The following is a 12,713-nucleotide window of genomic DNA, read 5'->3' on the forward strand; positions in this document are numbered from 1 at the left end:
AGCAAGCCAGCAGCCCTTAGGTCAAAATCTTTCACAAGGATTTTTTTTTTTTTTTTCTTCGTTTTAACATCACAATATCTGTACATCAGGGGAAGAGAATCGAAAAACATTCTCTGGTATTTTCTCTAAGCTCACTCTCTTCTAGCATCGATTCTCCACCGATCTTTCGCCGAGAAGAAAATGCGATGGCCGCCGCCGCGCGAGAAGATCACGAGTAGAGCATCGCGGTGGACAGATCGTAGGCAAATCCCTGCTTGGCCCGCGGGATGGGCGATCGGCACGTACTCCGGACGTCGTCCTCGTCCTCGAATTCCAAGCGCGGCCTCTTCTTGGCGGCGGCGGCGGCGGCGGCGGAGCTCTGCTGGATCTGGAGCAAGATCTCGCTGATGTTGCTGGGCACCGACTCCAGCTTCATGGGAGGAGGATTGATGATCCTGGGCTGCTGCAAAGAGCTCGGGGGAGTATTGGCAGCCTGGAACGATTGGGTGTTGAGGGATTGATCGTAGGCCCAGGGATTCACCTTGCTCATCATCACCATGGTCGTGTTGCCGGTATTGTGGAACTTATCGCCCAAGAAGGTCTGGAAGCCATAGCCGCCGCCGCCGCCGCCGCCACCATAGCCGCCGCTGGTAAGTGACGAGGATTGATGGTGGTAGTGGTCAAAGCTCTCGGAAGTTTGCTGCTGCTGGGACGAGGATTCGAAGAGTTCCTGCTGCTGAGATGGCGGAGGAGCTGACGATAATCCTCCTACGAACTGCGTGGCTAGCTGCGCCGACGAGGATGATCCGAAGGGTGGGATTTTGTAGAGGCGAGAGTTGTCGTCGATGTCGGGGAGAGATGCTAGAACGTCGTCGAGCTCCTCCTCTGGCGGCTCGGATTTCATGCTGCTCCTGGGCGTGGTGCTGCCGGATAGCATCGGCTTGAATGCTCCACTGCTCTTCTTGTAAATCCGGCACAGTACCCAGTCGTCGAGCTGGAAAAAAAATCGATGAGAAAAACTGGAAGAAATGACCTCACAAGACACGATCTCTCGAAAGAATCGATGATTCACCATGAAAACTCTAGAAGAAACGAGGATTTCGGCAAAGCATGGAGGATTTCACCACAAAGAATCCCAGAAAAGCAAGGATTTCATGGATTTCTTGAGAGATCGAGCCCGACGATTCAAGCAAGAAACGCGAATTTCACCAGGAAATCGAGGATTTCACCACAAAGAATGCAAGAAAGAAGCCATGACCGAGGCGATGGCGGAGATTCTTCTTACCCTGAGCGATCCTTTCTTGCGCATGGCCGGAATCGCTGCGGCGGCCTTGGCGCTGCTATCGGCGAGGCGGTACTCGTGCATGATCCAATTCGTCTTGGATCCCTTGGGCGCCTTGCCCTTGTAGAAGACGAGCGCCTTCTTCACCCCTACCTTCTTGCCCTTGCTAAGAATGGGCTTGTCCGTGCCGGTGGCCTTCCAATACCCGGATGCGGCAGCCCGGTTGGGGCGCGCGCCATTGGGGTACTTCCGGTCCCTGGGGCTAAAGAAGTACCACTCCCTCTCCCCAAACAGGGCCTTCTCCGGGAGCTCCCACGGATCAAACTTGTAGAGATCGATCTCGGCGATGATAGGGATCGCGAATGGCCGGCTCTCCGCCTTGATCGCCAGGTAGCTCACGACGAGCTCCTCGTCCGTGGGGTGGAATCGAAAGCCCGCGGGGAGATTGAGCTGCTCGGATGGAGGCGCTGTGCGCGGCTTGCCGCCGCTGTCCATAGATCGATCGAGCGAAATTGGATCGATGAGCTCCCGAGGAATGCCGAGCTTTCTAAGGCGATTGGATTGCGCTCGCCTCTCTTTCTTGACCGAATCTCGCTGGCTGGCGTGCGGATGGATGATCCCTTCCTCTTCTTCTCGATAGCTCCTTACGTGATCATCACAGCGATGAATCAATCAAGTGGAAGAAAGAACACACAGAAGAAAAAAAGAAGAGGAAAAATGTGGGCGCTGGCTTGAAAGTCGGCCACGTGTTTAGGTGGCGATTGAGGCGGTCGAAAGAAAAATAAAGGGAGGGGATGAATATATGCACGCACGCTTTACACTAGACGAAGACGCTTCCGCGAAGGCAGTGCGGAAGCTTCCTCCTGGTGAATATGCTGCATCACACCTGGCAGCCAGCTTGGACCGTGCAAGGGCTGGCGTGGCACTCCGTACCGCGACCGGCATTTGTCCGCTAGAGTACGGCCTGGCGGCGTGGCGACCGGCATCAACCGGTCCCGGCCGGTCACAAATGTATAAAAGGTGTCACAGGACAGCTTGGTCCGGCTTGAGCTGTGCAAAGCTCCAAACTTTCATCCACGCTTTGGACAGGCAAAAGAAATCTCTCTTTCATCACGCACAGAACAGACAATGGCTTTTACATCATCTCTCGCAATGAAGTGAGTGAGTGATCCATCACCGCACTGGAACTGAATGATCCAGGGATCAATCGCTGGGATCACCACATTTCCAGATGGTTTTGACTTGGGTCTCTCAAAGTCTCGAATTTCGCAACACCCATCTTCATGACAAGTTCCTGGGACTGGTTTCTAGAAAACGAATCCAGCCAAGCACAAAGTTATATCAATCAGTAAAGAACTTTGGCTTACCAGGAGACGGTCTTTTAGAAACGCGAATCAAACACGACCTCCACTCCACTTTATTTTACTTTTTGGATGTTCCCAGGTTCCACACTAACATGGGCGGCAGCGCATAATTTCCTTGCCTGCTTCAAAGCTGCCCACGTGAGTATTTGCCATCGTCGTATGTAACAAACGCGTGCGTAGCTTTCTCCGGCCCCACCGTACGTGGATACTTCCGCTCATACATACGCCGCTAGAGTCCAGACGGTTGTTGTAGAGTTATACAGTGGATGTTCCCACCGCCCAAAACGATCTCTCTCCCTCGCTTCACCATCACCACCTGGAAAAAACGAGAGCTTTAAGCTGTATAGCTATGGAATGGGAAGTTCTACCTTACGGTTTGGAAAAGCTTCGCTCAAAACTTTGAAGGCTTGTTCGTCTCTGGCAGCGTCGCCGAAAGCCGGTGCAACAATGCCGCCGTTTGCGATGTAGAAGTTCACGTATGAAGCTGCGAGACGTTCTCCGGCTGGTCTTGACACAGCACTGAGCTCCTGAGATTGAGTTTCGCCAATAACGTGAAAACAAAAGCCAATCGAGCGAACCGAACCTTGACACCAGCAGCTTCCTCCGGAGATCTGTAGAGCGGGCCTGGGATGTGGATCTTGACGACTTGCAGCGATCGGCCTCTAGCATCCTTGCACGAGGTGAGCAAGTTGAAAGCTTCCAGAGATCGTTCGTACTGAGGATCAGCTTCGTCGTCCACCCAAGAGAGTAGGACCACACCCGGCCTCACGAAGCAACACATGTTGTCAACGTGGCCATTTGTGTCGTTGTCGCCTATACAAATCGACCAGCAGATCATTTGTTTTGTTTCAAGCTTGCTGTAGTAGAAAAAGAAAAAGACTCAAAGTTTCATACCATGTAGTCCTCGTGGCAGCCAAATAACAGCCTCAACTCCCAAGTAGAGCTTCAGCTGTTCCTCTATCTCTTGCTTTGTCATGCTCGCATTTCGGTTTGGATTCAGCAGACATTCTTCCGTCGTCAAACAGGTCCCTTTGCACAAAAAGAATGAAAAGAATGAAATAAACACAAAAGAGTTACGAATCTTTTCATACCTTCGCCGTCAACATGAATAGCACCCCCTTCCAGGATCATTGTGTGCAAGAATCGTGGCAAACGTGCAACTTCGAGGATCTAAACTGGTCATTTAGCTCGAGCTAGCCGGATATAAATGCAAATCGTCCTCACCTTTCTAGCAACGAGGCTGTCGAATTCCCAGTTTCTGTAACATCCAGCAGTAGCTCCTGGAAGAACAAATGAGCTTCTAACAACAGTTCCATCAACACTGACCTCCCCACGCATTAAAAGTCCAGTCGATTCCAGCAGTACCACCACCGGCGCCTGGCAAACGTACTCTCTTCGCTACAAACTACAAGCAAAACGTCATCATCTTAAAGCAAAGAATTTGCTTACGGTTGGTCCCGTGTCCCGGAACCACGAGTCGCTCATGCTCATCTCGATCACACGGACACGCTCGGGTAGCTGGCTCCTCGCATTCTCCCACTGCAAATGGAAGAACAAGTAAGAACCGCTAAACAATCCAAGCCAAGCTCAACCTGAGCAACGCTTGCGCACACAGTCACGTCCTCGAATCGAGAAATCGCGGTAGCGACCTCGACGAAAGCAGCTTGCGCGGGCTTCGCATCGTCTCTCCAATTGTCAGTGCGTTCCTAGAAAGAAAAAAATGAGAAAAAAGAAAGCAAGAACACTAACTTACCGGCCAACCCATCCAGCAGCCAGAATGGTGCTCCCACTCGGCCGGCATGTAGTAGCCGAGATCCCGCGGCGTCGCCATTCCTTGTACCTCGAGCCCGCCCTAATTTTTACTAGGCTTCCCAAGCATCACTGTCGCGAACAGGGCCGCCACCTCCAAAGAATGGTCGCATGTAAGAATCATCGAAGCCTCTCCACAGACTATGCACCGCCGAGGTTGGATTGGCGAGAAGCATGCTGAGGCTGCTGCGCCGGAGAAAGATTGACGAGCCATCTTCGTTTGCTTCTTCGCAAGATTCGTCTTTCGGGGACGAAGGCTCCAAATGCCGTAAGTGGTGAGGGAGTAGTGTTGCAATCAGCGGTTTTGTGACAACTCCCACCACCTTATAGAAAACGAAGTTAGCAAGTCTTGTCAGTTCCAGGAAGAAAATTTTACGTACCAAGGTTGTGAAGAGTACTACTCCAGTTGTGCTATAGATCATGGTTGCATAGTCCGTGTTCATGGTTCCACTTGACGTTGAGAACTGAGAAAACAAAGAAAATGGTGATGATCTTTTCTGATTAGATGATCATTTCTGATTAGATGCTTGTGTACCTGCTGGTACGCAAGGGCGATGGAGACTGCTCCCCGCATTATCCCGGACCACCAAATAATCACCTGTGAAAGACAAATCTTGGTGAAAAAACTGGCTGTGGTACTTTTAAGCAGTAGTTTTCTTTCCCTTTGCTATCTCACTACGCTAGAATTACCTGGTGCCTAAAGCGCAGCTTCACGCTTGATGAACCACGGGCATAGTTGGAGATGGCGGACATTGGAAAGACAAATGCCGCCCTCCCGAGAGAAGTTAGCGCCAGCAGCATAGCACAACTCAGTGATGCGGCTCTGCATTCATTCCAGATTCAAGTTGTATTAGTGATCGAGTTCAGAATGAAAGTACTCCCACTTGCCTGACATCAACAAGTTGCCATATGTTCACGTTGAAAACATTTGTCCCCACGTACAAGAACATGAAGCTTTCGGAAATGGAAGAAAAGGTAGCGAAAGCATGCCTGCTCCTCCGGAGTTTTACGTCAGTGATAACAACAGGTTACTTTACCATGGCTCTTACTTGGATGTGATTTTGGAACTGCCAGAAACATTGTGCCAGCCGTAGTGGGACATGAAAATGCCGCAAAAGAAAACCGAAAGTATCCCGCTCCATTGGAATAACTGAGAATAAACAAATTATCGTTGAGGAAGAAACGATTATAGGCAAACCTCAGCCAGCATATAAGACAGATACGCCATCAAAGCCATCAGTGCAATCTCTTTATCCGTGGAGTGCCTGCACTGTGTGAACTGTGACGTAAACACACGCGCCAAAACAAGTGTAAAAACACGTACTTCCCGAAGTATAGACTCTTGAGAACATAAGCTGCGATCAGTCCAATCTAAGTTCATGAGAATTAGCTCAGGATTTAACAGAGAACTAACGACTTACCACAACTCCAAGCACGGTGCTCACTGAGAAGAGGTAGACAAATTCATAGATCATTCTCAGCGCTGCTTTTCCATCCAATCCAGCCTCTTCAAACCTCTGAACAGCTCGGAACAAAACAACAGCGGTTGCATCGTTAACCACCCCTTCCCCAAACACAAGACTGTAAAGTAGAGGAGTTTCGTCTTGGTGCAGCAACTGGCAGAGAAAGAAATCAGGAAATTATAAACAAGCACGACGAGACAAAACCTGTAAAGTTGCCACAGTGTCTGTCGCCGAGAAGATTGTCCCAAGAGCTGCAAACACCCAACAGCGATTGGAAGACAATGACATTAGTCGATCGATTTAGCCTTGCTCACCCAAGTAATCTCTCATTTGCAGATTTCCAAGTTTTAGCCGCGGAAACATGTACCTGCATCCTGCAAAATGCCAGTAGCGTGTTAAAGTTGAACAGCATCGCCATGGAAAAATCAAACCAGCTGTGACGATGGATGCCGAGATCAAGACACCGGATCCGCCAAAGAGCATGATCGTTCCAAAGTTGTGAAAGAATTGCTTCTTTTTCACTTGAAAGCTATGCCAAGAGAAAAAGAAAGATACGTGATCAAAGGGAGAGCCAGTTTACCCCGCATTGAAGATTATAGGAGGAAGAAGGTAGATGAAAAGCAATTGCTCGTCAAAGCTCAAAAGCTCGGCATTGTTGCTGAGGATATAGATCACGAAGCCGACAGCACAACCCTGATAGAAAAAAGATCATGTAGAGAAAAAGTTTCTATCAAGAGATGGTTTCAATAAATCATACCAGGATAATCGCAATGGTCGCTTGATTCAGCCAGCGATTCTCCTCGTAGTAATGGCCGATGACAATGCACACGCACAGCAACGATACGAAGAGCGAGATCGAGATCACGGCCGCACGCTGAGATCCTGCCGCCGAAATCTCTGCCGCTTTTGCCACCAGGAATTCATACAGCCAGCCGACATTCTCCATTCCCATCGCCGATCCAATCCCCGAGAAATCACAAACAATCGAGAGTGCCAGCAGAGGACGATTGGATAAGAATGCTGCGTCAAGATCCACAGATCACGCTCAAGCGATCGACATCCATCCAGATTTTACCTCTCCAGAAGCCGATCGATCAAAGATTGGCTCCTTGTTGCTCCCTTGGCGCTCCAGAGGACCAAAAGAAGGACCCTATCTCCGCTAAAGCAAAACCCCTAAAGAGTTTTAGCATGCATAGCTGGCGGGAAAGTAATTACCATCACAGCTGGCGTAAGTGACACCGTTGGAATTTGAAGGCCAAGATAAATTCTTCCAGAACAAAAGAACAAGAAATTTTTGTATGAACCCGGTGTGATTCGAACACACAGCCTTCTGATCTGGAGTCAGACGCGCTAGCCATTGCGCCACGGATCCTTAACACAAAATACAATGTAAACATCACCATAATAAAATTTCTTAATCGGTGCTAACGCGTTTATTGGAAACTCTTCCTTCTTCGCTGTGAAAGCCACCATCTCCTCCATCTAAAGAAACGATAGCAAGTTCCAGAGATGAAGAGCTCAACAAAGAGGCGGTAGCAACCCTCAAAACACGTACCTGGATCAGTCGACTATGTTGAGCATCTGTTTGTAGTGGGGAGCAGCATAAAGATCTTCTATGATCTTGTCGTGAAGATAAGAAAATGTCTCGTACGAGATCGCGAGCGAGTTGCCTCCTGGCTGGAAAGAGTCCCGGCAAGACGAGAAGATGAAAAAACGTCAAGGCCAAGCCATCAACAGTGGAAAATGTGTACCTTGCGAGAAGACCATTTACTTTGGTCATTGTTGTGGTGCGTCGCAGATGTATTCCTTGTCAAGAGGTACGTTAACTCCGCTAAAGCAAAAGCATGCAGGCGGGAAAGTACTCACCACAGCTGGTACAATGGAAATTGGCGTGCAACATAGATTCCACCAGATCATTTCTTCACGGCAAACCAAGTCGACTGATGACCATGGAAACCCACCCTGGAGTCGTGTCCTTTCACAAGCCTTCTCTTCTTCAATTTTGCGAGCTATTTCTCTGCGATTACAACAAAGATTTTAAAACCTTCTGATTGTTAAGAGAACATATTACCGTGGTCACGAACTTTCAGAACTTTGTTCAGAAGCAGACTTCGTGAAACTGCGGCCAAAAGAAAAGCATGTCAGAGACAAAGAAAAGAAACTAAGAACCTTGACCTTCCGTTGCGCTTCGTTCACGGGTACCTGCACTATAACGTTCTCGCTTTCTTCCCGGAGAGATGCTGCATTCTCATTGCGCTGTAAACAAACCTCTAGTTGCGATGGACTCATCAGTTCATGTTATTCAAGAAAGAAGTATCGTCGGCTATGTACATAGCAGAGAGAAGCTGGTCCAGGAACAGCTTCTCACAAAAATGAGGCAGTAGCAACACTAGTTAGTAGCCTCAAAACAAGTAGCTGGATGAGTCGAGCCCGTTACGTACGTCTTTGGAGAGCATCGAGCGTGCTTCCATCACAGATCGAGGAGGCTCCAAGTCTTTTTCATGAAGAGAATTCCCTTGCAACCGCTGCATCTGCGATGCAAAGATGTCGTCCAAAACCTTCGCAAAGCAGTAAAAGAAATTAAATGACATGAGCTCACACGACTTCGAAAGTTTTTAAAACATACCCCAAGAGCAAAGCACGAGGATTTGTACCACGACCTGTTCTCCTTTCGGTTCTCCAGAAAATGAAGCACGTCCTGAAAAGAAGAGCGCGTCAAAAACACAAGCGAAAAAAACGAGCTGAATACCTTCGCCATCCGATCCCAGTAACCTCGAGAAACGGCAACGAAGACTCGTGTAGTAAACACTTCGTGAAGATGTGAGATTGTTTCAAGAAGCTGAGTGTTGAGATGTTGCATGCGTTCTCGCATATCGGATTCTCCAGCGGCTTCTCTTGTATCTTCCAAGATCCTTTTCAGCTTGGTGCTCGGATGAAGCCGCGCCTGCAGCAGGAAGATGTAAACAATGAAAGTAACGAAAACATCTTACGTTATCTGCTAGCTTTTCCACAATTGCTTGGAGTAGACTCCTGTACTTCGTTCGCAATGCGACCGTCACTTCGTTCAGCCGCTCCCCGAAGACCATCTTTCCATGAGAAGCACCGTCAACAGGGAGGCATGCAACCCATGCTTTCAATTGCGTCTCTAGCTTTGGACGCAATGTGTCCAACAACCGCTTTATTGTGTTGAGAACAACTCCGAGCTGTTAAATTTATGATAGTCATTAGGATCGAGCCAGCGAATACGCCACTGAAATCTAGAATACTTACCTGGTTAGGCACACTATATAGTGTCAGAGACCTCCGCCTTGCTAGCTTCTGCATGTATTGCAAAGTGAACTTCTTTGGTACCATCACTTCTTTCAACGGCACAAGAACATCCGCGTAGTGCTTCTCCAATGCAGTTAAGACGGCCCTTTCGACGTCAGCCACCGCCTACATGAAAGAAAAACATTGAGAATAGATTTAAAACATAACAGTCGGGTCACCCATACATTCTCTAGAACAAATGTGTACTCTGGCCAGCGGCTGATAATCACGTCATACTCACTTAGTGTTTCTTTCATTCTTTCATAAACCTCCTCAACGAAAGGCGCAGTACCGTGTTGAGTTGTTACACCAGCTAGGCGCACCTGCAGGAATTTGTCAGATACGCCGCTAGTATGAAAAAGCGCTTAACTTTATCGAATTTGCAGACTTCCAATAATTGAAGTCTTTTTTCTTGAATCCACAGAACAATGTAGAGGTGAAACAGGTCTTTTGCATCCACACCTCCCTTGACAGACCTGCAATATTCCTTACATACACTTGTCAGAAATCCTGCTCGTAAACATTTCTTACTTTACACCCCATGACGACAAGTCACGCTGGAAGTTAGCCGTCGCGATAAGTAGATCTGCAACAGGTGGCGATGGGCTCGAAGGGGGACAGGCGACCAGAAACGCTCGGAGCCGATTGCAAACCTCCACATTGTAGATGCTCGCCGTTATGTTCGGCAAGTCAATTGAGCTGCAAACAATAGCTTGAGGCTGCTACAACGAAAGTTCAGAGTCGAGTACCTTGGAAGTACATGTTGGTTGTGGATTTCCATGTCCGTGGCAATCTCTGCGCTAACACAAGAGCACAGATTTTTCATTTTAAGGTATGCGGTGGCAAGTGACAGGGGATCCGCCAAAAACCCGTCATTTGTAGTCGCAACAAATTCATCAGTTTCCGCCATGAGTCGCTTGCATCTTTTCCTCGCAGCAGTCTGATCAGAAACCACGTAAGAGAAAGAAAATCATCTCTAGTTCTTGCCTGGAAGTAATTACGAAGCGTCGCTTGCGCTTCTGTCGAGAGTATGTCGTTCAGCAAGGTAAAAACTTGCACTGCCGGTGAGAGACTGGGTGCAGCTACACCAGACGGCGGCTGGAAAAAATCTAGAAAACCAGAAGGTGATGACTCGTCGAGAGACTTGTAGTTCTCAAAAACAAAAGCCAGAAGTTGGGAAAGTTGTTCTTCAACATCTGCAAAAATCCGTTTCTAGCGAGCAATAATCGTAAGTACTCAGTTCTTTTGTACAACGCGATCTTACCTCCTGTCGATTAAGCTCACTCTCATCCCTCGCAGTGATAATAGGAATCAACAGCTCATAAATCAATGATAGGCAATCTTCGGTAGGCGTGGCCACGTCCATGACACATGCAAGGTACCTGAAGGACTCCATTCAGGCGTCTCAGTTTGAAATCGAAAGCGTACCTCAGTTTCGTGTAAATGTCTGAAACACCGTAATACACAGCAAACTCGCACAGAAGCCATTGCCAGGACCCATACAATCGTAGCCTTCGCCGTCCAAATTGGTGCACTTTCATAGCAACCTCCAAAACAATGTCGTAAGCGACAGTCTCCCCTACGGCACCCCACTGAAAAAGATAAACGCACATAAGAACGCTACAGAAAAACAGCAAGATTTAGTCACCTTTCCCGGGCCTAGTTCCGACGATGTAGTAACATAGCTGATAAACAGCTGCAGTTTTCCAACGCATTCATGATCGGGCTCGTTATAGATTGGCCACCACCGCACACGTTCGCTCTGAAACATTCACGGGTTACTTGTGTTTGAAACATAAAAAAGGAATACAATACCATCTCATCCGTAGCTGAGAGCTGAGCAGTAGCACGACCAAGTAAGGATCCTTTGCAGTCAGAAACTTCGACTAGCAACTCATCCGCTGTAACTTCCGGGTGGCTGTTAGAAAAAGAAAGAACTCAAATCAGTCTCTTTCTTTTCTCCAATTCGAAATAAATAAATCCACTTACAAGATGGACACTTCTCCACCACCAGGTTGCACGCGGACAGCCTCACTTTCGGGAGAGCTTCTCAGCTTCAGCACGCAGAAATACGAATCTGCGAGCAAATGTGGTTCGTTGGGAAAAGACGCATGAAAAACTTCACCTTGTGACTCTAGGAGCGACGCACTGCGCAAGGTGTTTACTCCAGCTTTCAACAGCCCGGAAACCTGTCTCATATACTGTGCTCCAGTATTCAAGTAGCCGCTGTTTTGCACGTTTGACGGCCCTTGCATGCTGTTTGCTCGCAACGGTTGACGAGGAATGACGCGAATCTTCCTCACTGCCCCCCAGCCCGACCAAAGTTTGTTAGAAGAGCGTCTACCCACAGAATAAACGTTGGAAAAGGTTTCGGCGAGAGATGGAAACTGGCATCCGGAACGCATCCTCATAATCAACTTCACTTTACGAACTGCTCCCAACCCAGCACAGAATTGTGCAGATTAGAATGCTAGCTCACACCTCATTCCTCCCCATCCTCCACCCTTGGAAATGACAAAAAGGAAATGAAATCACGTACCTTGCACTTTGACTTTCCCAACAGTCGCTTTTGCTTTCGATCCCGATCGAGCGTCCACATCATATTGCGACTCCTTGGCCGACGATTCCCCGTACGGCTGTAGAAGAAGTTGTTGCAATCTGAGAAAACCATGAAAAGCATGAAACCAAAGAAGAAAAAGGAAAAGCATATTACCCGAAACTTGTCCGGAGTAGAATGCACTCGTCACGCAAAAACTCGGGAGCCTCGGCGCAGCCTCGAGACCAGGCATGAAGACACAGGCGAATGCAAGCCTCGTAGGCGATGATCGCTTGCCATGCAGCGTGGCCACTGTCAAGGGTTGATATCTTTGTGCTCTCAAAGTCGGAAGAAGCTGCTGTTGGTGCTGTTGTAGTCGCTGTTGCCGCTGCTGCTGTTTCTCCTCCATCGTAATTCACTCCTCCATCGAAGTTTACTGCTCCTCCATCGAAATTTACTGCTTCTCCGTCGAAATTCACTGCTTCTCCATCGAAATGTATTGCTCCTCCATCAAAGTTTACTTCCGTGGACGCAGACTCTTCTTCTTGGTCTTCTTCTTCTACCTGGTCAAGTGCCGAGATCTTTGCATTCTCAAACTCGGAAGAAGCAGTGGATGTAGTGGCTGCTGCTGCCGCAGTAGCCTCGCCGTCGAAGGTTACATCCGTGGACACATACTCGTCTTCTTCTTCCTCTACCTCGAATGCCGAATCCAGATCCTCCCTGAAGCTCTCCACCTGGCGAACCCACTGGAGAGCGCTGTGATCTAGCCCTTCCGTGAACATCCCTAGCTAGCTACGATTTACCGCTTGGCGCGCCGCGGTGCCGTCCCTCTCTCCTCTCCCCGAGCGAGGGCTTCCGGCGTGACCTAAAAATGAGGAGCCGACAAAGCAGCTCAAGCATTTCAAATGCCCCATGCCACGTGGCATAGTTACCGTTGGCTACAGTTTCTAGATTTATTTTAAACAAAAAGG

At 48.6% G+C, this 12,713-nt stretch overlaps 4 protein-coding genes and 1 non-coding gene across 5 annotated transcripts; all 5 read right to left on the minus strand.

Annotated features, from left to right (window-relative positions):
* Positions 1–19: 19 nt before the first annotated feature.
* On the minus strand, positions 20–2,048 carry LOC9646613 (NAC domain-containing protein 72). Its single transcript, XM_024675350.1, has 2 exons — positions 1,265–2,048; positions 20–973 (listed from the first exon to the last, which is right to left on the minus strand). Exons 1-2 carry the CDS (start codon positions 1,754–1,756, stop codon positions 209–211), a joined length of 1,257 nt encoding a protein of 418 aa, XP_024531118.1. The 5' UTR covers positions 1,757–2,048; the 3' UTR covers positions 20–208.
* Positions 2,049–2,345: 297 nt separating this feature from the next.
* On the minus strand, positions 2,346–4,546 carry LOC9632173 (agmatine deiminase). Its single transcript, XM_002970425.2, has 11 exons — positions 4,379–4,546; positions 4,218–4,331; positions 4,075–4,164; positions 3,952–4,030; positions 3,850–3,905; positions 3,717–3,795; positions 3,520–3,654; positions 3,209–3,438; positions 2,994–3,152; positions 2,629–2,941; positions 2,346–2,568 (listed from the first exon to the last, which is right to left on the minus strand). The coding sequence occupies exons 1-10, from the start codon at positions 4,454–4,456 to the stop codon at positions 2,855–2,857; spliced, it is 1,107 nt and encodes a 368-aa protein (XP_002970471.1). The 5' UTR covers positions 4,457–4,546; the 3' UTR covers positions 2,346–2,568; positions 2,629–2,854.
* LOC9632174 (sodium/hydrogen exchanger 4) lies at positions 4,456–7,055 on the minus strand. Its single transcript, XM_024675346.1, has 15 exons — positions 6,973–7,055; positions 6,655–6,917; positions 6,478–6,590; positions 6,329–6,426; positions 6,212–6,271; positions 6,102–6,148; positions 5,856–6,050; positions 5,759–5,805; positions 5,633–5,699; positions 5,484–5,584; positions 5,323–5,424; positions 5,125–5,257; positions 4,970–5,032; positions 4,815–4,898; positions 4,456–4,757 (listed from the first exon to the last, which is right to left on the minus strand). Exons 2-15 carry the CDS (start codon positions 6,847–6,849, stop codon positions 4,488–4,490), a joined length of 1,575 nt encoding a protein of 524 aa, XP_024531114.1. The 5' UTR covers positions 6,850–6,917; positions 6,973–7,055; the 3' UTR covers positions 4,456–4,487.
* Positions 7,056–7,196: 141 nt separating this feature from the next.
* Positions 7,197–7,269, minus strand: TRNAW-CCA. Its single transcript has one exon. It is a non-coding gene; the product is annotated as a tRNA-Trp (tRNA).
* An 899-nt stretch (positions 7,270–8,168) lies between these two features.
* Positions 8,169–12,594, minus strand: LOC9632175. The gene is made up of 18 exons (XM_024675343.1): positions 11,920–12,594; positions 11,746–11,864; positions 11,332–11,637; positions 11,196–11,283; positions 11,022–11,124; positions 10,855–10,968; positions 10,635–10,798; positions 10,471–10,588; positions 10,194–10,418; positions 9,956–10,146; positions 9,738–9,905; positions 9,577–9,682; positions 9,392–9,529; positions 9,168–9,332; positions 8,888–9,100; positions 8,647–8,841; positions 8,524–8,595; positions 8,169–8,455 (listed from the first exon to the last, which is right to left on the minus strand). The coding sequence occupies exons 1-18, from the start codon at positions 12,522–12,524 to the stop codon at positions 8,300–8,302; spliced, it is 3,246 nt and encodes a 1,081-aa protein (XP_024531111.1). The 5' UTR covers positions 12,525–12,594; the 3' UTR covers positions 8,169–8,299.
* Positions 12,595–12,713: the final 119 nt, after the last annotated feature.

Source organism: Selaginella moellendorffii, unplaced genomic scaffold, assembly GCF_000143415.4.
Source record: "Selaginella moellendorffii unplaced genomic scaffold, v1.0 SELMOscaffold_14, whole genome shotgun sequence".
NCBI lineage: Eukaryota > Viridiplantae > Streptophyta > Lycopodiopsida > Selaginellales > Selaginellaceae > Selaginella > Selaginella moellendorffii.

Bases quoted from the DNA above. Each gene is read 5' to 3' on its own strand.
- LOC9632174 (XM_024675346.1), bottom strand. From the start codon at position 6,849: ATGGGAATGGAGAATGTCGGCTGGCTGTATGAATTCCTGGTGGCAAAA. The intron at 6,591-6,654 runs GTATGATTTATT...TTTTTCTATCAG, and splicing joins CGACCATTGCGATTATCCTG to GGTTGTGCTGTCGGCTTCGT. The intron at 4,899-4,969 runs GTACACAAGCAT...TTGTTTTCTCAG, and splicing joins TCGCCCTTGCGTACCAGCAG to TTCTCAACGTCAAGTGGAAC.
- LOC9646613 (XM_024675350.1), bottom strand. From the start codon at position 1,756: ATGGACAGCGGCGGCAAGCCGCGCACAGCGCCTCCATCCGAGCAGCTC. The intron at 974-1,264 runs GTAAGAAGAATC...TTTTTTTTCCAG, and splicing joins GCAAGAAAGGATCGCTCAGG to CTCGACGACTGGGTACTGTG.
- LOC9632173 (XM_002970425.2), bottom strand. From the start codon at position 4,456: ATGGCGACGCCGCGGGATCTCGGCTACTACATGCCGGCCGAGTGGGAG. The intron at 4,165-4,217 runs GTTGAGCTTGGC...TTCCATTTGCAG, and splicing joins TGTGCGCAAGCGTTGCTCAG to TGGGAGAATGCGAGGAGCCA. The intron at 3,153-3,208 runs GTTCGGTTCGCT...ACTCAATCTCAG, and splicing joins AGGAAGCTGCTGGTGTCAAG to GAGCTCAGTGCTGTGTCAAG.
- LOC9632175 (XM_024675343.1), bottom strand. From the start codon at position 12,524: ATGTTCACGGAAGGGCTAGATCACAGCGCTCTCCAGTGGGTTCGCCAG. The intron at 10,589-10,634 runs GTACGCTTTCGA...GGAGTCCTTCAG, and splicing joins GACATTTACACGAAACTGAG to GTACCTTGCATGTGTCATGG. The intron at 9,101-9,167 runs GTAAGTATTCTA...TAAATTTAACAG, and splicing joins TATATAGTGTGCCTAACCAG to CTCGGAGTTGTTCTCAACAC.